General features: G+C 36.0%; 1 protein-coding gene across 1 annotated transcript; it reads left to right on the top strand.

Moving 5' to 3' along the window:
* Positions 1 to 9,396: 9,396 nt before the first annotated feature.
* Positions 9,397 to 22,528, top strand: polr1e (RNA polymerase I subunit E). The gene is made up of 12 exons (XM_082165883.1): positions 9,397 to 9,527; positions 9,790 to 9,893; positions 9,992 to 10,068; positions 10,150 to 10,235; positions 10,715 to 10,767; positions 11,326 to 11,470; positions 11,560 to 11,670; positions 11,745 to 11,841; positions 12,407 to 12,540; positions 17,402 to 17,483; positions 17,604 to 17,735; positions 21,369 to 22,528. Exons 1-12 carry the CDS (start codon positions 9,458 to 9,460, stop codon positions 21,526 to 21,528), a joined length of 1,251 nt encoding a protein of 416 aa, XP_082022009.1. The 5' UTR covers positions 9,397 to 9,457; the 3' UTR covers positions 21,529 to 22,528.
* The last annotated feature ends 40 nt before the right edge of the window (positions 22,529 to 22,568 follow it).

Raw genomic sequence — 22,568 nt, 5'->3', positions numbered from 1 at the left:
CATTTAGACAGAAGCAATGAGCTTTCTAAAGCAATTATTACAGGTTTTGATAATAATGATTACAATATAAAGAAAATTTGACAGTTTTGATTTGATTGTCATTTGTGTGTGTGTCTGTCTTGTAGAAAATGGATTTCAATTCTCAGTTTCAAAGAGAGCCCACTGGTGAGCTCACCCCGGCCCTCTGCTGTCTACAGGAGAAATCCCACTCCGGGACACTCATGGCCTGCTAGGAGGAGGCCATCGCTCGTTTGTCAGCGCAAGGAGGTGACACATCAAGTCACCAGCTCGTGCTGAGCGAGAGCGCCCTGCAGTTCGGTCAGTACCGGGTTAAAACCTTAAAATGGTTGCTATCCAATGATATTGATAATGCATCCATGGTGCTGGCCGTCCATCAACGGGAGCGTGAGGGAAGAGACGCCACCCAGTCTGCCATCATGGGGAACAAGGATGCCTTGCTCCGATATGCTGCCCTGTTCCCTGACATGATGGCTGCCATCAGCTAGCGCCGGGTTCAAGAGGGCACTGGCACACCAGCCCAGGAAGACCTGATGCGAGTAGGCTTCGGCAAACTTGACAGCATGTCCTTCAAGGACCTGTATGAGGCAGTGGATCGGGACAGAAAAGGGTATGGTTTACATGTCTAACAGAGGATGCAGGCAGTTAAGAATTTGTTGTGTTGGGGCTTGATTTAATTGTGTGTGTCCCTCCTTTTCAGCTTCACCAAGTGGGTTAGGAAGCAGGAAGCCAGACCGGGTACCAAAATGGATGCTCTGCAGGTCTACATAAGGAGAAGAGATGCTGAAAGGATGGCATCAGCGCATCCAGGCATGAATCTCACTTATCTTCATTTGTTTGTTTTTGGATTTCGTCTTGTAATTCAGCTGACTTGAGCTTAATAAAGACACTTATGTCTTATTAGAGCTGCTTCAAAGTAGAATGTGAATGATCATATTCATATATGCATATGATGTATATTTTTAATGAATTTTGAATTGTTACGGTCTCCCCAATGTTCAAGACATGGTTACGGCCCTTCTTCTAAAACCTTGGTTCTTGGTTCATTCTTTTAAGATTTTAGAAGTATGATGTCAAGAATGTTTTATTAGTCTTTCAGTACTACAGAATATTCAGAGATAATGCTTAAATAGGCTGCCTGAAGAAACATCGGGATGGTAAATGCGATCATTGCGAATACTTGCAACATTTTCTTTGCTTGGAAGCAGACCATCTCTTCCTGCTACTTCTTTGAACCCAAGTTGAAGGTGTAAAATCTACTGTGAGCCAGTGAGACGCTAATGCGAGACTGACAGGAGAAAGTCTCAAGCGGTGATATAGCTACTTCTAAAATATTGGTTGCATTCTTTTTTCATATGATAATGTCAAGAATGTTTTATTAAGTCTTTCTGTGCTTTATATACATGGCATCTCATTCTCTTTCCTTCCCTGTTGTCTTTCTTATTGCCCTTTTTTGTAGAGGCAGTACAAATGATGTACAAAATGAAAGCACAAATGAAGTATTTGGTCCAAACACACCTCTGATTCTCCTGAATTTGCCACATATAACATACACATAAGATTGATGGTGATTATTTTAGTTTTTTAATAAAAGTATATATTACAATAAGTAATAATTGTTCATAAATATTCTAATTGTTCAAACCGAAAAAAGTTGACAAAGCACTGGCAATTAATTAATTTTTTTAATGAAGTCTCAGAAATCTTAAACTGTTTTGTCCTTTACACTCAATTAACAATTGCTGAAAATAGTCATGAATGTTTAAACTGACGTTTAGAGAAATACAATGATTGACAAATTATGACATCCAGTCATATTACATCTATTACTACTTCCGTTTAGTTTAGCGATACACAACAAGTTAGACGACCTTTCAGTCTCAACTCTAGCATAATTTTGTTTTGAACATCGACTTTTATGATGTTTCTTTACAGGTTGATCTGTCAGATGATGCTCACAAGGAGAAAGTTTAGTCCTGAATGGAGCGAAAAGCGTTTGTCCTGCAATTCCTCTCAATTACGAAGCAAGAAATTAATTTATGTACAGACATTTATTTAGTAACACACCGTTAGTTACGTTTTGTTTGTGGTGAATGAAAATTTAAATACGCTAGACTAGTGTATATAATTCTCGTTTTCGCTGTGTTTTCAGGTAGCCTACTAAAGAAAAACGAAGCACATTGGTCAACCAAGACAGCGAAAACAACACATATGCATGGTAAGTGAATTTCAATTACTTTATACATTAGCGTTTAGTCTATATAAACATATTTAATAAATCCGTGTCGAAATCTGCTAGTTTGAGTAAAAGAGGACGAAGATTCAGAATGACCATTAACGATTATACTGTCAGATTAAGTTACGGTTGATTAAAATCGGCTGAGGAAACATTAGGATGGTAAATGCAATCATTACAAATACTTGCAACATTATTTTGCTTATAAACTAAATGTTTCTGTTCTGTTAAAGATGTCAATTCAGTAAATTCCAGTGAGACGCTCTAGCGCGAGACTGCAGTGCGATGCTGCGCTCTAGCGTGGAGGCTGCGTACTGCACGCTTAAACACTGTTATTTTCACTTGATATAGTGTAAACTATCAATAATTACAGTAATTTCATAATTAATAACTAATAATTAATAAAAATGAGGAACGCTTCACGAATTTGCGTGTCATCCTTGCGCAGGGGCCATGCTAATCTTCTCTGTATCGTTCCAATTTTAGTATATGTGCTGCCGAAGCAAGCACAAACTGAGAGAAACGAGGAGAACTATTTATAGCCAGGACCCCCAGGTATGTTTGGCAGTGGTGGTAAGTGGATAAACCACTTATTCTACTCACTTATGTCAAATGTGACTGTAAATCATGGTGATATGAACCTGTAAACCTATATAAACCATGATATTTTCAAATCAGCAGTTTTGTTTAGGTTTACCATAGTATAATCTGAACTCTCTAGACCATATGCAAAGGAAGACTGTCTCTACTAGCTGTGATAGGATGTCTCGGTGTGACGCAGAGACGCTCTTTGTCTCGTGTTACACGCCCTCCCCCGCAGAATGCGCAGAACTTCGCCCGTCTACGGGGGAAGGCGTTTAACACGAGACAAAGAGCTCCTCTCTGTGTCCCACCGAGACGTCCTATCCTATCACAGCTAGTAGAGACAGGCTTCTTTTGCATAGAATCTACAGCTCAGATTATACTATCACATTTAGAGTCACATTTGTAATAAGTGAGTAGAATAAGTGGTTTATTAACTTGCAACCACTAAACCACATCCCTTTGGGTCCTGACAGGCTTCTTTTGCACATGGTCTACTGCTCAAATTTGATCAGTCAGATCACATTTGATATCCGCGTTTCTCGCACAATAGGCTCAGAGACCAGGAAACTCTCTTTTCAGAACAACTGTGGCAGTGAAACACTGTGAAATGTCTAAGAATCACAAAACTCAGAACAGCCACTAGAAAGATTTGATCTGACGTCAGGATCAATGGGGGTTATGTGCAACATACTTCCGTATTCAGGTCAAATAGGTTGCACCGCTTCCGGTTCAGGTCTTTTGTATGTTTTTCTATGAAGATGCCTTTAATAAAGGAGCTACCAAAGATGAGCATAACCGATGTCCATCGCATTTGCAGATTACATTCAGATATTAAAATTGAGTAAAATGCCAACTCTAAAAATAACTAGCTAGGTTAGTTTAACTTAAAAGTCCATAGATATCACGTTAGTTCATACTGCAGTTGTTAACACTTTCTCCGACAAGCGGATTTTTATCTGAGAAGCTTAATGTGGCCATGGGTTTTGTTAATAAATCCATCAGAGTGATGCCAATGATGATGGTTAAATCAAAGGGGAGAGAGTACATGTTATGTAGAATATGACTAAAAATGAGCAATAGGTCCCACCAATCCCTGTCTAAACTTATTTGATAGGGTAATGGGCCCAGAGCAAATTGTTTCAAGTTTCAAATTCTGCTATAAAGCAGCTCTAACAAGCCAATAGTGTCATTATACAGCTCAAGTGTGTTCTGTGTTGATTCGGTTCTGTATAATAACGGTAATTGTGCATACATACTGTGTATACAATGTATTTGTGCACATACATGTACGTGTGAGTGCCGTGACATACTCCTGTGTGCTCCACTGCACACTGAACAAGCAAAAGACACAAGATAGAGTTACTATGCAAAAACACAATTTTTAGAAGAGTTAAAATAGTTTTGAATGAAGTGTTTGCTTTTGCATTAGTGTGTGATGTTTTGTGTGTAGAGTTTTGAGAAAAGGAGCCATAGTTTCAGAAATGGTGTATAAGCATTTAAAAAAAAACTATATATAAAAAACTGTAAATAACACTCAAAAGACACTCACTTGTCGCCATCTAGTGGTGTAATTGTTTTCCAAGTTTTGCCATCACAGGAATAAATTACGTTTTAAAGTATTTTAAAACAGGAAAAAATAACTTATTTTAATTTGTAACAACATTTTACAATATTACTGTTTCACAGTATTTTTGATCAAATAAATGCATCCTTGGTATGTCAAAAAGGCAACAACAAAAAAAAGTCACTCACTTGCACTGGTCAAAAAGACACTCACTTGTCGCCATCTAGTGGCATAATTAAGTTTCCCACTGTCTTAGAAATAACTCATCCTGAGAAATATTCAGTTTTACCAAAAAAATTATGAATCATTTACCCCTTAGTGGCCATATATCGATTCTGATGTTATACGAATAATGAATTTGCAAAGACCTTTAAACTGTTTTCAACATTTAGCACTAGCCATATTAAAGAAGTAAGACCATTGGCATTATTTGAGGTATCAGTCGGCGCTCTGGTTTGTGTGTGATACTTTTACATCTTTTTTTAAAGCTTTTTTCAGTGCCAGTTTTCACTGGTAATTGTTCACTGCAATTATATTGACGAACGCGAGCAGGAAATAAAAAATAAAAATAATAATCAGCATGATTCATGGGTTCACATCGCCCCCCAGCGGTGAACATTGAAATTTCGAAAGTTTCGAAACAGTTATGACATAAAGCATCGTTTACTGAAATCGCGTGACTTGGGTAGTTTGATAAACGCTCCGAACCACTGATTCAAAACAAAAGATTTGTAAAGGTTTCGAAGCTTCATGAAGCAGTGATTCAAAATCGACAATCACTACCTTTTGTGGTCAGAAAAGAGTCATACCTCATATGGCATAGCATAGAACAACAGTAGCCTACCATCGCTTTAAGAACATCAGGATAGTAAACTTTTGAACACTAGGGGGAGCTTTACAAAGTGTCATAACCGGTCCTAACCGTTTTAATTCGATACGAAACCGAGACTATATATACTTTGTAAATATATTTTAATACAGATATACTAAAGATATTTTTGTTTTTCCTGATCTACACGTGCATTTTAAGGTGTTTGTTTGAAGGCCAAAAAAATATAGTTTTCAAGCATATAACAGATTATTTAACACGAGAATTAGTTTAAATGTTGCAATGTATGATCCACACTACAAAATGGAAATGCAGAATGTTCATGCTTATTGTTAACGAAAAACAATCACATAGGCTATTCGAAACTGGAAATGTTACATTTCAATCAAACGCCAATCCCAGCAAACACATTTACGTTGTGGCAAGTGCAACGTCTGTGACACGTTGCATTTCTACTATGGCAACGTCGCTGTCGACGTGCTCGCAACATTGTAACAACGTAGAATTGTAAGACGCGACAGGGCTGTGTAGCAACGTAGTTGCGCAACATTCAGCAACTGAGAGATGACTTTCTGACTATTTTTTTTTTAGTGCTAGATAGGTTTGCTGGGAAGATCTCTGGGAGGATTTGAGGATTTGGAGAATGGGCTGGGGTTTTCACTGTAGGATTGAAAATAATCCAAGATATTTTAAATGAACAAAGATATTTGCTTGACTGTTTTTCTACCCCCTCTTCCTACCACAATGACCATTTGGAGTTCCTAAAGGCACAGAGGGGCTGATAGTGATCTAGCAAAATGTTTGTACTTTGGGTGTCGATGAATTGTCACACCTTTAGTACAGTGGGGGGAGTGTAATCATCTGATTGGTCAGTTTGAAAGTCTCACATCTGGGTTTTAGTCACATGGTCAGGGAAAGGATAAAACAAGATTAAAACTATTGCTCTGTCTCTTTGATGCGCTGGCTCTCTTCTTCTCTGGGTCCCTTGCTTGGGGCTCTCTTTCTCTACCTCCTCCTTCCTCTTACCCTCTCTCTCTCTCTCTCTCTCTCAGGTAACATTTTTTCATATATGCTTGGTACAATTAATAATATAAGTTTTCATCATCTCATATATCTATTTTGTAACTATTTTAATTGTAACCATAACCATATTTTGTCATTAAACCTTTTCAATTACAACTAGTGTGCTAACTAGTTTTGATTTGGTATTGACTTTGAAGTGCTACATATTGCAATACAATATCGTCACTCTCTATAGCAACGCTCTCCCACAAATATTAAGCTATTTTAACTGCACTTATTACCGTCGTTGGTATAAGTGGCAGTGGGTGGTATAGACAAGAAATGTGCAGTTTTCTACCATCTTGCTAATAACGTTTCTTTAGTCATTCGGCAGTTCTTGCAGCTTGAACCACTGAAGGAATTCCACCCTTACACACTTTTTGCTGATGGTGGGGCAATCTGGAAAAGGGAAAGGAACATTGATTTTATGGTTAAAAAATTACAGGAGGCTATTACAATAGTTGAAGAATGGTCATATAGATGGGGTTTTAAATTCTCAGTTGACAAGACAAAGATAATGTTTTTTACAAGGAAAAAAATTGGAGGTGAGGTAAGTCTAAAATTATATAATCAAGAACTGGGAAAAGTGAAACATTTTAAGTTTTTAGGGTTGTGGTTTGACGAAAGAATTACATGGGGGATGCATATACAGAAAATATTGGACAAATGTAAGAAAGTGATAAATATAATGAGGTATTTAGTAGGAAGTGAATGGGGGGCAGATAGGATGGCATTAAAGGCCATATATAGTCGGCTGATTAGATCTGTATTAGATTATGGTTGTGTGGTGTATGGATCAGCAGCAGATACGTCTCTTAGAAAGTTAGACAGTATACAGCATCAGGTATTGAGACTATGTACAGTAGAGGTGGGAATCTTTAGTCACCTCACGATCCGATCCGATTCCGATTCTGGAGGTCACGATCCGATTCCAGATCGATTCTTTATCTACTTTTCCCCCCTTATTAATTCATTAGTTTACATAAGTAATTAAGTACTTTTTAAAAAATAATTACAAATTAAAAAAAATCATTAAAACAGTTGTATTTTAAGAATTTTAAACTTATATAACTTCAAACCATACAAGCAAGTAGCAAATAATAAAGAGGAGCAAAGAAACATGGCAAACAACAAACAAAGAGTGCTTTCAGTATTTAAGATTATCTGAACATTTTCCATTCAAGAACTGTGAGTGATTTTTCTTCATCGTACTTTTGTATTTTACTATGACATAGACTGCGGGAGATCTATTAAGCTGCATTCACGCTCGGATCTCTTTTGAAATATAAGAAGTAATGTGGTTTGTCCTGTCCGTTTAATCCCTTAAGACATAACTGGCTGTGTTTACGTTCATTTTGCACAAGTATATTAAACCACTTACACGGAGTCGCACAGCCGCTTGCGCGAGCAGTCTCGTACACACACAAAGCGTGCGTCAGCATTTAAAATTGAAAGCAGCCTTCTGTTAGTGAGATTCATATTTTAAATATATAAGTCCACTGCATTCCAAACCACATAAATGATGACTTCGTAGAGCATTTGTAAGGAAAATACAGACGGGCGAGACAGCACACTTTAAGTGTAACATCAAAACAAGCGCGCGTCTCTCACAGTGCATCCTGTGCAATGAAGCCTGTGAATGTCCTTGTAATTCGCTTCAACCTTTCCGAACTTTATGAAAGATTATTTTACGGAAGGTTCGAGTTGTGTGCGTGTGTGAGGAATTGTTAGCAAGCAGAAGACGGGTGTTTCTAAAGCAAACTCAGCGTCATCGCACATCTGGTAAAAAACTAAGCTCAGAATCGATCCAGAATCGTTGGAGAGAGAATCGCGATGCATCGATGGATCGATTTTTTCTCCCACCACTAATGTACAGGAGCTATAAAAACTACACCAATTATAGCACTCCAGGTAGAAATGGAGGAAATGTCAATAGAAATGAGAAGGATACAGTTATCACTGAATTATTGGGCTAATTTACAAGGCCATAGTCAAGAACATCCAACACAAGACACTTTAAAGCCCTGTTGGGAAAAAGAGAGGAGGAAAACGAAAAGCTTCGGATGGACAGTAATAGAGAAAGCAACAAGTTAATCAGTTAAAAGTTAGTCCAACTATACCGCTACCAGTTATAAAACCTTGGTTACTTTCAGACGCCACAGTAGATTTTACATTGTTAGAAAAGAAAAACAAGGATAAGGAATGTAATTCATGTAATGTGCAGACATATATTAATGAGTACCACTGCTATGTTCAGAACTACACACTGTACACAGATGCATCAAAGAGTATAGACAATAAGATAGGAGTTACTTTTACTGTTCCAGAGTTTCAGTTATCAATAAGGAAAAGGATCAGTGATGAGTTGTCTGTTTACAGGGGAAATGATTGCACTATTATTAGCAACACAGTGTATAGAGGAGATAAGACCTTTGAAATCAGTTGTTTGTTCAGACTCAAGTTCAACATTGGGTAGCTTAGTCATTCAGAAAGTAGACCAGACATTTTACTAGAAATACAGCAAACATTATACTGAATTCAAATGATGGGACTTGCAGTGATATTTGTATGGGTACCCGCACATTGGTATCCAAGGAAATTAAATGGCAGATAAGGCAGCAAAATAAACCATAAAAAACAACAACATTAACTTAAGTGTTAGTATAAGTAAGAATTAAATCGAGAGTATTATTAAGGAAACAATGGGATATGGAGAAGAAAGGTTGAAAGGTAAGATGGTTTTACAGAATTCAAAGGAAAGTGGGAGAGATGAGAAGTGCAGGAAAAAACAGGAGAGATGAGATAATAATATCAAGGATGAGATTTGGACATACAAGACTAAACAGTACACTTTATAAAATGGGTAAACATGATACGGGAAGGTGTGAATTTTGTGGGCAAGAAGAGACTGTGGAACATGTTATGCAAATACGAGCCTGAAAGAAGGATTCTAATGTAAAATCTAGCACAAATAAAAATGCTATTTATACTAGGATATATTTTACTAAATAACTCGGGGAATGGATGTTATAGTTTTATTTTTCAGTATCTTAGAATAAAAAAAATGTTGGGAGAGGAAGTAAAATGTCATTTTGATCCACACTCCATACCAGTCGGTGGCGGTAATACACCATTTTGTTTGTCAACCGCCAATAAAATCTTAATGAAGAAGAAAATGGCGGAGACATGTACATGGAAATCATGTGAAGAAACGGGAAAGGATGCGTATATTGGTAACTTTTTAATATCCGAATCATCATAGGTGTACTAAAATATATTGTTGGTGTTATTGGTTGACTCTTATTTATTAAAAATACCCTTCCATCTTTGTGTTTAACGAACCCACGTGGAAACGCATCATGCCCGTGTCCAAATCAAACAATGTATTAACGTACTCCGTTGAATAGTTCGTAGGCTAAAATAGTCATAAATCATTGCTAGATGTTTGTTGTTAAGTCGTTTCCATATTTTTAAGTCACAGTCTTGTCATTGTAGTTAAATTCTCTAATGGACTCGTGAGAAAAGCAAAGCATCTGGACTTCAAACTCTTCAAACACGAAGATGGAGTCAACCCCAGAAAGAAAAACAGACGGATTGTGGTAAATCTACCTATGCAGATTGAAACCATTTTTATTTTAGGTCTTGAAGTAAATCTGGCGTATGTGGTGTTAAGAAATATTTTCTGTTCCCATGTTAGGTTGCAGAATCAAACAGACTCCCCTATGTTGGGAGCAACTTTGGGCCTGGGTCATCGCAATGTAATAATCTGTGCAGGTGAGGTGATCTGTATAAAAAACTGATTAGTTGAATGATAACTGGATCTCTGAATAATGGGATTGTAATGGTTGTTAACAGGTATTTTGTGGGAGTTCTGGATAAGAGCACTATGCAAATGAATGTTCACAATGCTCAGCTGTTCAATATGCTGCCGCTTATTCCAGGTAAATATGGTACATTTGTAATGTATGATAATAGTGGCATAACAGTTTTTTTCAGGGCTTTTCATGGTCATGGAAAATTATTAGAAGGTTTTAAATGGTTGTTTTCAAGCTTCAAAGTCATTAATTATAATAAAGTCTATTGATATTACTGTACAGTATAATTTATATTATTATTATTATTGTATAATAGTTATGATTTTAGTGAATAATCTAAAAATACATTTAGCTCCATACTGAAATATCTTATCAGCTTGAGATTGCTTCCTGTGAGTAATTTGTCAAATTAAAACTTTAATGATTGGAAAAGTCATTTATTGGTAATAAGGTTTGCTAAAAAAAATATTTTATTATCATGGCTCCTTTGTAATTCTTTAACAGAATAGTTGTTGTCTACAATAGAGATAGGAGCCATGTGCATTGTCTTTTGTTAGACGGGATGTCAGTGGAAGAGAAGTTAATTGTTGAGTGTGTGTCTTCAGGTGAATCCGCAGCAGATGACAACACAAAGCAAGCTGAGACATACAGAGAGAAGGCGAGTAACTGAATATATGTGCCTTTCTTAGAAATGTATTTTTATATTCATTTGGTTTTGTAAAATGTTTATACCATTATCAAGTCAAAAGCACTTTTACAGATTTGAATATTTTTTTATGTTATATATTTTTGGGGGGACTAAAAACAACTAACCTTGCCTTATTATAAAATTATCTGAAATATTAGGTTGGCATTAGACAGAAGTTTCTATCATAATTTTCTTCTCTATTGTGACACATCCGAGGGAAATGGCTTTTCAAATGAGGAAAACATTTTGTTCAGTGGGAATTGATTGGATCGTTGTAGTTATTGGACTATGCAGTTAAAAACTTTAGTTTCAGAGTCATGTGGTCTAAGAAATTACTAAATATTCCAAACTACCTATGGCTAAAGCTTTATTTTACTTCATTACGAAATGAGAACAGTTGAATCACCCTTAGACTCTTGTCTTTGAGCCCTCCAAAAAATATGAAAATGTATCAATTAAAAAATGAAAAACATGTGCATCATTGAAGAAGTCATAAACCATATGTGTGTTTTCTCTGTCTGGGCACAGGTGGATGCTCTCATTGAAGCATTCGGGACGACTAAACAGAAGCGTGCTCTGAGCTCCAGGAGACTCAACGAGGTGGGCAACGAAATGCTTCAGCAGGCTGTGGCACTGGCTGCCAGCAACGTCATAGATCGGAAAGGAGTGGAAGGTAAGTAGCAGTATGGGTTTTCACAATTCATGACTAAATTGCGCATTGAAAAGGATTAATAGCAATGGCTCTTCAATTCTGTCTCTAAGCTCTGCGTAATGAAGTGAATGAAAGTGAGGCTAAGACAGAGACCCCGCTCTTCCTCCCCCCGTGCAACACTGCAGCAGAAAAACCAGAAGATGTATACCCCTTTGACCAATGTATCCTTTTTAGTTCTATATATGTTTCTCCACGTCATTTTTTTACTGTGTCAAGATCCCTAACTTTGTTCTAGTGTTGTCTCCAATTGAATTTGATGCGCTGAAGGATGTTGGAATGAAGATGGCAGCGCTGACCCCTGAAGACCTGCAGAAGATGAGAGCTGAGCTTTGGTATGGAGAACATCATGCTGTTGATGACAAGGGTTTTTTATGATAACACACATATACCAATTTAAAAGTTTTGAAAGAATTATTTTATAACTACCAAGGCTGGATTTATTTGTAAAATAGTAGAGTTGTAAAACATTAAAATCATTACTATTTTAAAGGCACAATATGTAAGATTTTGGACTAAAACATGACACAAATCATTAGAACAACGTTATACATTTTGTTGACTTGTGTACTTGCATTATCCCAAATGTTTCCAATAATGTTTAAATCCAGAGAAATCAGCCATTTAAACCAGTGTAACAGCATTTTGATCAATTTAATGCACCCTTGCTGGATAAAAGAATTAATTTCTTCAAAGAAATGACTGACCCAAAACTGAATGTTTAATAAACTTGAAATATCAGAGAATAAAATTGTGATTCCAGCACGGCACAAGTTTTGCAAATAATTTTACTCCAAAATCTTGGAAATGGCTGGAAAAGTTGTTGGTTTTGGCTATTTTTTTTAGCTCCAGATTAATGATAGAAATGCTTGTTTTTATTAATAAAAATGTGTTCTCTAGTCCGCAGACTGTTCTTACACATCTTGAATCACTTCCCAATGAGGACACAGCTCGTGACAAACAGTCTCGTTGTGCCTGGTACCTGTCCTTCCTCATCAAAGTCTCACTACAGAAACGTAGTGTATCCTTCAAATGTGAGTGTTAAAGAAAGTTACATTTTTTTTGTTTGTCTGTGCCAGTAGATGATATGGTGGTAATGTATTGATTTCAAGAATACTGGTTGTACGATTATTGTCAGAATTATTGGCACCCCTGGTAAATATGATCAAAGATCGCTGTGAAAATAAATCTGCATTGTTTGCAACCCCTTTTTGCCAAGATAACAGCTCTGAGTTTTCTCCTATAATGCCTGATGAGTTTGGAGAACACCTGACAAGAGATCAGAGACCATTCCTTCATATAGAATCTCTCCAGATCCTTCAGATTCCCAGATCCAAGTTGGTGCTTCTTCTCTTCAGTTCACCCACTCATTTTCTATAGGGTTCAGGTCTGGGAACTGGGATGGCCATAGCAGAAGCTTCATTTTGTACTCAGTGACATTTTTGTGTTGATTTTGATGTTTGTTTTGGATCGTTGTCCTGATGGAAGATCCAACCATGGCCCATTATAAGATTTCATTATAAGATTTAATTATTTTTTAATCTGCTGATATTTGCTAGAATCCATGATGCCATGTATCTGAAAAAGATGTGCAGAACCCTCTAGCAAAAAAATACTTTTTATCCTTGTTTGCACCAAACCCATCTGGTGGGTTTGCTGCCAAAAAGCTCTTTTTCCTTTTTTTTTTTAACTCTCCTTCCATCTGACCATAGAATCCGGTCCCTTTAGAAATTTCAGTCGTGTCTGACACCTGAATATGCTGTAGTTTGTTTCTGGATGAGCGAGGAGCATTTTTCTTGAAACCCTCCCAAACAACATGTGGTGATGTTGGGACTGTTTGATATTTTGTTTAGGCTTTGACCCCAAGACTCAGCTAATCTCTGCAATTCTCCATCTGTGATCCTTGGAGAGTCTTTGGCCTCTCAAACATTCCTCCTTAATGTGCATTGAGACAATATAGACACACGTCCTCTTGCTGGCAGATTCGTAACATCTTTAGTTGATTGGAACTTCTTAATTATAGCCCTGATGGTGGAAATGGGGATTTTCAATGCTTTAGTAATTTTCTTACAGCCACTTTCTATTTTGTGAAGCTCAACAATCTTTTGTTGCACATCAGAACAATTTTCTTTGATTTTACTCCTTGTGATGGGTGATTAAGGGAATTTGGCCTTTGTGTTTCCTATTTATACTCCTGTGAAAAAAGTCATAGCTAGATAATTTCATGTTCCTAGTCCAAATAGAGGAGGAGTCAAAAAATGGACTTTTATCCTTTTAAATTACATGGCCTTTGGTATACATTGACAGTTTTTCCAGCTAGACACTCTCCCTGTGCGCTCAGATACTTTGCAATCTATAAGTTATGAATGTCCTGCTGGAAACGAAAATGAAAATCCTTTATGTCTCTGTCCATCCACTCAGTTTGTGCCATCTAATGCTAGTGTCCCAAATTGGCCTATCCCAGTAATAATAAGTGATAGGAGAAATCGATTACATCCAGCCTATGGGGTAAATCTGGTAAATCTTCAAAGAGTAACTAAACAAACTCAGATTTCTAAAGCAGATCATTTCACCATAGTGAAATTTGCTCTTTTAAATATCAGATCTTTACTTAATAAGTCCTTCTTAATCAATGATCTCATTTGTGCATATAACCTTGATTTCTTAATTCTAACCGAAACTTGGTTAGACCTAGCAAATGTGTCTACCCTTATTGAATCAGCCCCTCCTAATTATAATTTTCTAAGTGCCATTCGTTCTAACAAAAAAGGAGGTGGAATAGCCACAATTTTTAATTCATCTTTTGAATGCAAACAGTTATTCTTTGGCGAATTTGTTTCTTTTGAGTATTTAAGTGGAATTATTAAGGGTTCTCCTCAAATTCTGTTACTGATCATCTACAGACCACCAAAGCATTCCCCTAGAGTTTTTCTTGATGAACTAGGTGAACTATTTTCTTTTATTTGTTTAGAGTTTGACTGTGTTTTAATATCTGGGGATTTCAATTTGCATGTTGACAATCCAGATAACAACTATGTTAGTGAACTACTTTCACTGCTTAACACATTTAACCTAACTCAACATGTACAGGAAAAAACACATTCCCTTGGTCACACACTTGACCTGGTGATCACAAGGGGGATAGATATTTCTGTGACTGTAAAGGATTTAGCATTATCTGATCATTCCTGCATTTTCTTTGATGTTTCCATGTCTCCTCATAAGTCTAACACCTCTGTGATGATAGAAAAAAGAATTATTAATGATCACACCAATGCTCTCTTTGAACAAGTTTTTCATTCTAAATTTGAGCCACACATCAAAATCAGTAGATGATTTGATGGATCATTTTAATTCACAAATGATAGATATTATGGATGATATAGCACCATTAAAACTCAAGAAAGTTAATAAAAAACAGAAAGCCCCATGGAAGCTTAATTTAACAGTTAAGCTCTTGAAGAGAGAATGTAGGAGGACAGAAAGACAGTGGCGTAAAACCAAACTCCCAGTACACTATAATATTTACAAGGAAAAGCTTAAAAACTTCAACACTGAAACTGGTAAAGCAAGACAGTTGTTCTTTTCTAACATTATCAATCAAAATCTAAATAACGCTCGTGTTCTTTTCTCGACAGTGGAAAAACTGACAACCCACCCTCAAAAACTACCACTTGAATTCATCTCGACCATAAAGTGTAATGAGTTCGCGTTCTTTTTCAAATCCAAAATTGATCAAATTAGATTGAATATAATACATCAAAAGCATACTACAATGCAATCAGAACAAACAACTACAGGAATATTAAACAGGATGGCTAATTTCAGTTTGATCGATACTGAAACACTTAATAAAACAGTACAAAGCCTCTCCTCTTCCACTTGTACACTAGATACCCTACCCACCACCTTTTTAAAATCTGTTTTTCATATTCTAGCACCAGAATTGCTTAACAATATAAATTCATCTTTACAAATGGGTACATTTCCTAAATCCCTAAAGACTGCGGTTATAAAACCACTTCTCAAAAATAATAACTTGGATACATCCATATTAAGCAACTATAGGCCCATTTCAAACCTACCGTTTATTGGCAAAATTATTGAAAAAATTGTTTTTAATCAACTTACATCTTTTTTAAAACTTAACAACTGCCTAGACGAGTTTCAGTCAGGTTTCCGGACTCACCATAGTACAGAAACAGCTCTTGCTAAAGTCATAAGTGACATCCGACTAAATACGGACGCAGGCAAGGCATCCATCTTAGTATTACTGGATCTCAGTGCGGCTTTCGACACTGTTGACCATTACATATTGCTTCATCGACTGGAACATTGGGTTGGTTTCACCGGTGTTGTGATCAGCTAGCTAAAATCGTATCTTTGTGACAGGAGTTTTATTGTTAAAATTGTTCCTCAACACTAACATCTTTGACCTGTGGAGTTCCCCAGGGCTCAATTTTGGGTCCACTGTTATTCAATCTTTATATGCTACCACTTGGTAAAATCATAAAGAAAAATTCAATCTCTTACCATAGTTATGCTGATGATACACACATTTATTTACCCCTAATGACTATACCCCCATTGAAACTCTCTGTCAGTGCATTGAAGAAATAGATACTTGGATGTCACAGAACTTTCTCCAACTTAATAAAAATAAAACTGAGGTTATCGTTTTTGGAAGAAATGAGGAAAGATGTAAAATCTCTACCCTGCTAGAAACAAAGAGCTTAATAGCAAAGGAAGTGGTAAGAAGCCTTGGTGTCCTAATAGATAATAATCTAAATTTTAATAATCACATAAAAACAATCACAAAATCAGCGTATTTTCATCTTAAAAATATTAATAAGCTTAAAAGATTAATGTCTAAGGAGGATCTTGAAAAGATCATACATGCTTTTATTTCGAGTAGGATTGATTATTGTAATGTGCTTTTAACAGGACTCCCTAAAAAGAATTTAAAACCGCTTCAAATGGTACAGAATAGTGCAGCCAGAATCCTTACTAAAACCAGAAGAATAGATCATATTACTCCAATCTTAAAGTCCTTACACTGGCTACCAAATTAGATATAGGATTAATTTTAAGGCAGTCTTATTAGTTTTTAAGTCAATAAAGGGGTTGGGACCAAAATATCTTTGTGATATGTTTCAACAGTATACTCAACCAAGACCCCTTAGATCACAACATAAACAGCTTCTACTAAAACCTATTGTTAAAACAAAACAAGGGGAATCTGCTTTTAACTATTTTGGCGTTCATCTCTGGAACCAGCTTCCAGAAAACATAAAAAACGCTCCAACTATCACAATTTTTAAAACTAGATTAAAGACCAAACTTTTTTCAGATGCTTTTTACAGTTAATGTGTGAATAAATAAATATATTTATTTATTTATTTATTTATTTATTTGGTTGGTGTCTTATATATTGTAAAATTGTATGTAGTTTCATATTGTTGTTTTTATTTTTTACATTTTTGTGTGAAGCGCATTGCATTGCTGCTGTGTATGAACTGCGCTATACAAATAAATTTGCCTTGCCTTGCTTAGTCACCTAATAACTTTAAGTATTAATGGGAATATAATTCAGAGTTATTTTACTCATAAAAGATTCTAGGTGTGCCCATATTTGTGGGCAACGTGTTTTGGAGAAATTTTTTTATTTCATAATGTAACCCACACACACACACTTTTAATTATTTTACTCCAAAGGTTCTTTTTTTGTAAAAAAATAAAATAAAAAGGATAAACAATGCAGATTTTTTTCCCCCAGCCATCTTTGATCATATTTACCAGGGGTGCCAATAAATCTGACCACAACTGTATATGTTCATCATCTTTTTTGTTTTTTTACCTTTAAATAACCTTGTTATTTTCACTCTCTTTTGCAAGTTGGTACTGAGAATGGATGTCCAAAAATCATCAACATCAAAGTGCTGAAGAATTTCACAGTGGAGAGTTTCCACAACGGCCGGTGTGTGTGTATCCTAACTAGGCACAGTCCTGCAGCCTGTTCTGACTTCATTTTTGCCTTTATTCAAAACCTCTGAAATTTCAGACAATGGCCATTAAATGCAAGTTGTTTTCTCTACAGACTCAGGAACACAGTGTCGTCGTCCATGCGTATGAAACTGGTTTCTCACTGTTTGGCTTTACTGTTGCACATGGGTTATCAGACGGCTAACCTCACACTCTTACACAGAGACATGGACATCAGCGATAACAAGTCAGTCAAATGTATTATTCTACACATTAACCCTGTAAAGCCTGACATATGAAATCATTCTAAAAAATGTTTTTAAGTGGAACGGTTTATTGAACCTTAAGACAAAAGTTTGCATTTTTTATTTCTGAGTATCATCAGGGTTTCCGCGGGGTTGTAAAAGGTAGTAAATTAAATTATGCCAAATTAAGGCCAGTAAAAAGTAGTAAAAAGTAGTAAACGTCATCTGACGAGGTAGTAAATTTTCGAAGCCCCATCTAACTGGGTCTATATCATGGGTGTCCAAACTTCGGCCCGCGGTCCAACAGCGGCCCGCGGTCCAGTTTTTATTGGCCACCAGCCAGGGTCCGAAATTAACACGCGCCAAGCGCCAAGTGCGGTTAGATTTTCCGTTTGGCGAGTAAATCTCAAAAGGCTATCCGCCACACTGGCGGGTGAATGTTCATCATACCAAAATAGTAATAAAAAAATATTACAATTGCCTTTTGTAATGTTATGATGCCTGGAAATTAGTTAAAATCTCCTGCGAATCTAGAGCGAGCGAGCGAGCAAAAGCGCGCATGCAAACCGTATAGCGAGCGCACGGCAGAGAGGGAGAGACCTTGCGTGTGTGTGTGTGTCTCTCTCTCTCTCTCTCTCTCTCTCTCTCTCTCTCTCTCTCATGCAATCGCGTTCATATAAACGGCACCTAAACACTGTAAAAAAATATTATGACATTTTAATTGTTTATTAATAAACAAGTGTTTCTGTGTCATCTGCAAAGATGAAGTTGACACTGACTCGCGATCTTCGCAGTAGTGACCGCGCCGGAGAAAAACGCATTTCTTACGGATTAGCCTATAGCCTACTTTTATTTAGTTTTGAATGGTTCTGTTTAAAAGTAGAAATTTCAAGCTTTCTGTAGATAATAGATATAGGATATTTCTCATTTGTTTAGGTCTGTGAGGCGAGTAGCCTAGGCTACCTATACGCTGAGTTTCGGTTCATGTCTGAACGTGTTGTGATTATATATATATATATATATATAAAATAATGAAACATGGATTAAAATTAAGATAAAATTAATACAAAACGAAATTCGTTTCAAAGAGAGGCTTTGTGTTTTCTGTTTGATGTCTCTGTGAAAGTTTTAAAAGCATCCTTAATGGAGAACGAACGGTTAGGCTACATAACATGTTTTTTTCCTCAAATGCAAACACGAAATAAAAGACAAAATACTTTTTAAAAAGACAATTTTTGGGGAAAAAATATGGATTTATAGCTTTTGAAAAAAAATATGGATGGATTAATAGCGTTTTAGAAAAAAATATGGATGGATTTATAGCGTTTTGGAGAAAAATATGGATGGATTTAAAGGGTTTTGAAAAAAAATCTGGATGGATTAATAGCGTTTTGAAAAAAAATATGGATGGATTTATAGTGTTTTGGAAAAAAAATATGGATGGATTTATAGCGTTTTGGGAAAAAATATGGATGGATTTATAGCGTTTTGGAAAAAAATATGGATGGATTTATAGCGTTTTATAGCCAGGTTGTAAAAATACAGTATTGTGTATTGTGTCAATATGTCACCTCTAGTGTGTGGCCCCGCCCTTTGTTTATTTTTCTGTATTTGGCCCTCACTAAAAAAAGTTTGGACACCCCTGGTCTAGGTCTATATGGTTTTCAATTAGGGTAACTTACGTGTGCAGGCCTATTTCCTTACTAAACTTCCATGAATTTATTTTTATTTTGAGTCGGACCCAAAGACAGAGGTTTAAGTCTCTCTGGTTCTCTATCTCTCCCTCCCAGTGTTGAAATTAAGTTATAATTGCCTCATTAAATTGTGATTAAATATGTTATTAATTCATTTTGGAAAGATATTTCATGTCTTTACTTGTCACTTTACTTAACACTTAACACTGCTACAGTTGAAGTTTGAAGCCGTGTTGGTAGTAAAAATATTGTGATGGTAGTAAAATAGGTGGTAAAAAGGTAGTAAATTCAATTTAAGAATCTCTGTATAAACCCTGATCATGTTTGATACTTCAAGCTTTTATGGATCATATAGTATGATATACTATAGGAGAATATATCCAGAGGCTCAAACTCAACAATATGTAATTTGGTACAGTTGCTGATATTTATATGTGCAAAAACTTAGATATAATTCTAATAATGTAAATCTTCATAGCATTATAGCAGACTACAAATTTTAGTTGTCAATCTATATTTTACAGTAATATGTCTTAGGATGATATTTAAATGCTTAGTTTTGTGGTCAAAGCTCTGTAGGGTTTTTTTGTGACATAATACAATGCAATACAACGATGATTGAGTGACAAACTTTACTCAATAGCCAGATGTATCATATTTGAAACTCACATTTTAAATGGTTAGTTTATTCCAAAATGAAAATTCTGTCATTAATTACTCAATCTCATGTCATTCCAAACCTGTAAGACTTTTGTTCATCTTCGGAACACAAATGAAGATCTTTTTAATGAAATCTGAGCAATTTCTGTTGATAGTCTACACAACTACAACTTTGACGCTTCAAAAAATTCATAAAAAGATCGTAAAACTAATCCACATGATTTGAGCGGTCTAGTCCAAATTTTCTGAAGAGACTCGATCGCTTTATATGATGTTTTTTTATATGATGAAACGTGCGAATGAACCTCATTGTTTTTTTGCGCGTCAAGCGATCATGCTTGAGCTTCCGTTTACCACAACTGATGTGTGAGTTGATATGTTTACATGTGAATAAGAGCCTCTTCAGAAAATCTGGACTAAACCGCTCAATTAATATGGATTAGTTTTAGAATCTCTTTATGAACTTTTTCAATTGTCAAAGTGGTAGTTGTGAAGCTGTCAATGGAGGGACAGAAATCGCTCAGATTTCATCAAAAATATCTTAATTTGTGTTCCGAAGATGAATGAAAGTTGTACGTGTTTGGAACGACATGAGAGAGTAATTAATGAAAGAATATTTAATTTTTGGGTGAACTAACCCTTTAAGATGAATTTTCAAAAATTATGCATTATGTATTGATAATCAAGTAAACCTGTTACTTCAGTCCAGTGAGTGTTATTCTTATGTTTACTTCATAAAAATCATGAAAGATTGAACTGCAAAAAGACAAGTACACTTTTTTTTTTTGTACAATGTAAAAAAAAATTACTAAAAGGGCTTTTATATGCTAAAAAAATATAGCTGCAATCAGCGATGACTGGCCAAAGCCCCAGCGCCACCGCCAGCCCGGTGGCTTTAGGGCAACTGTGCACAATGGGCAATATGCATTTAAACTGGGTACATGTAAAATGATTATGCCAAGCTATGAGGCTCCTCCTGTTTCACTTTTTGTCATTACTTTAATCTCTTGCCATGGCAACACCGTTTAAGATATCCAGTATCCGTTCACAATTTAACAAACTTCATAGTTATAGATCAGGGCTCACTAGGGGTCCTCAGCAAACTTCCAATTATTTCATTTCAGTTTCAGGTATTCAGTCTTAAGGAATCTTTATTATAATGCAAAAAAAAAGTAAAAAGAAAAATTAAGAACCCCTAAAATCTTTATTTTGACATGGTTTCAAACACGTGAAATTGTTTTATTTCGTATAAATGCCAAGTTAAAAAATGTTTGTTTGCAGAATGTTGGAGTTGGCCAAGGCCATGGGACTGACCCTGTCCCGTCAGACTGTCACCAATAGAGAAGGGATACAGGATGAGCACAGGATGGCCTCTCTGGTGCTTCCACTGGTGCATTATGATCGACGGGTGGAACGCAAGAAACGCAAGAGGATGAACTGAGCCGTGGACAGTAGTGCGTTTCTAAGCTCTGTAGAAACCGGCTATAAATGCATTTAATTTAGCAGTTTCATAAATGTGCTCAATTTAGTGTTCTTGTAAGATAAATAAAAGACTATTCTGTAAATGGAAATTGCAATTACCTGTGTTCTGATTAGTTTTACAATAACCTGACGCAAAATCGGTCCATATTGAGTTTCATTGGAGTTTACTTGAGATGACTGTAATTACACCTGTGTTGATTGACTGTTAATGTCTAGCTTGAGACCACAAGGATTGCTTTACCTGTGAAAAATGTCTTGGGGTTTTTGGAATCAAATCCATATCTATGCATATGCAACTAAAGACAAAAACTACAGAAAATAGTCAGTTTTCAATGATGGCGATTATATTTATACTGCACAATAAGTATAAAAAACATACTGTAAAAATAGGCACATTTTAGTAGATACATATTGCACTTTACAAATCAAACCAGCAGTTGGTATGAAAACATTACTAAAATAACAGCCTGCTGTAAATCTAACATAAGATGGCTACCTTTCAATAAATAAGGTCTAGTGTTCTGGAAGAAAATCCCATCACAAAATCCTTATTTTAGTTATGGGCTATGTTCGAAATGGCATACTTCCATACTATCCCTGTATAGCATGTATACTGTACACAGTGTGCAAAGATTAAGGATACCTAACCATCTACCACGTTTTACAAGCAATGCAAAGGCCATGGAGTAAATTCTAATTTCCAGTATAATGAATAAACTGAAATTACTGCTAAAACACTGTCATTTGATCAGACTGCAAAAGGTTAAGACTTTTTTTTACTCTATTAATTTTTACATGGCAAGTTGACAACTGGATGCCACTCACAAGCAATGAGGTGATGTGATGTTTACTTGGATTCAGAACAAAACCTACTGTTTTATGTACAGTATATGCTGCACAGCTTTCAATAAATAGTAAGCTAGGATTCCATTCCGAACAAAGCCATGGTCTCTTTAAAACCCAGTTTCAAGCCCTTTGATAGATAATCCATTCAAAAAT

This window comes from Leuciscus leuciscus (assembly GCF_965113295.1).
Source record: "Leuciscus leuciscus genome assembly, chromosome: 3".
Classification (NCBI taxonomy): Eukaryota; Metazoa; Chordata; class Actinopteri; order Cypriniformes; family Leuciscidae; genus Leuciscus; species Leuciscus leuciscus.
The sequence above is the reverse complement of the archived record's forward strand: the minus strand, read 5'-3'. Positions and strand labels throughout refer to the sequence as shown.

Bases quoted from the DNA above. Each gene is read 5' to 3' on its own strand.
- polr1e (XM_082165883.1), top strand. From the start codon at position 9,458: ATGAAGAAGAAAATGGCGGAGACATGTACATGGAAATCATGTGAAGAA. The intron at 10,768-11,325 runs GCGAGTAACTGA...GTCTGGGCACAG, and splicing joins CTGAGACATACAGAGAGAAG to GTGGATGCTCTCATTGAAGC. The intron at 11,471-11,559 runs GTAAGTAGCAGT...TCTGTCTCTAAG, and splicing joins AGATCGGAAAGGAGTGGAAG to CTCTGCGTAATGAAGTGAAT.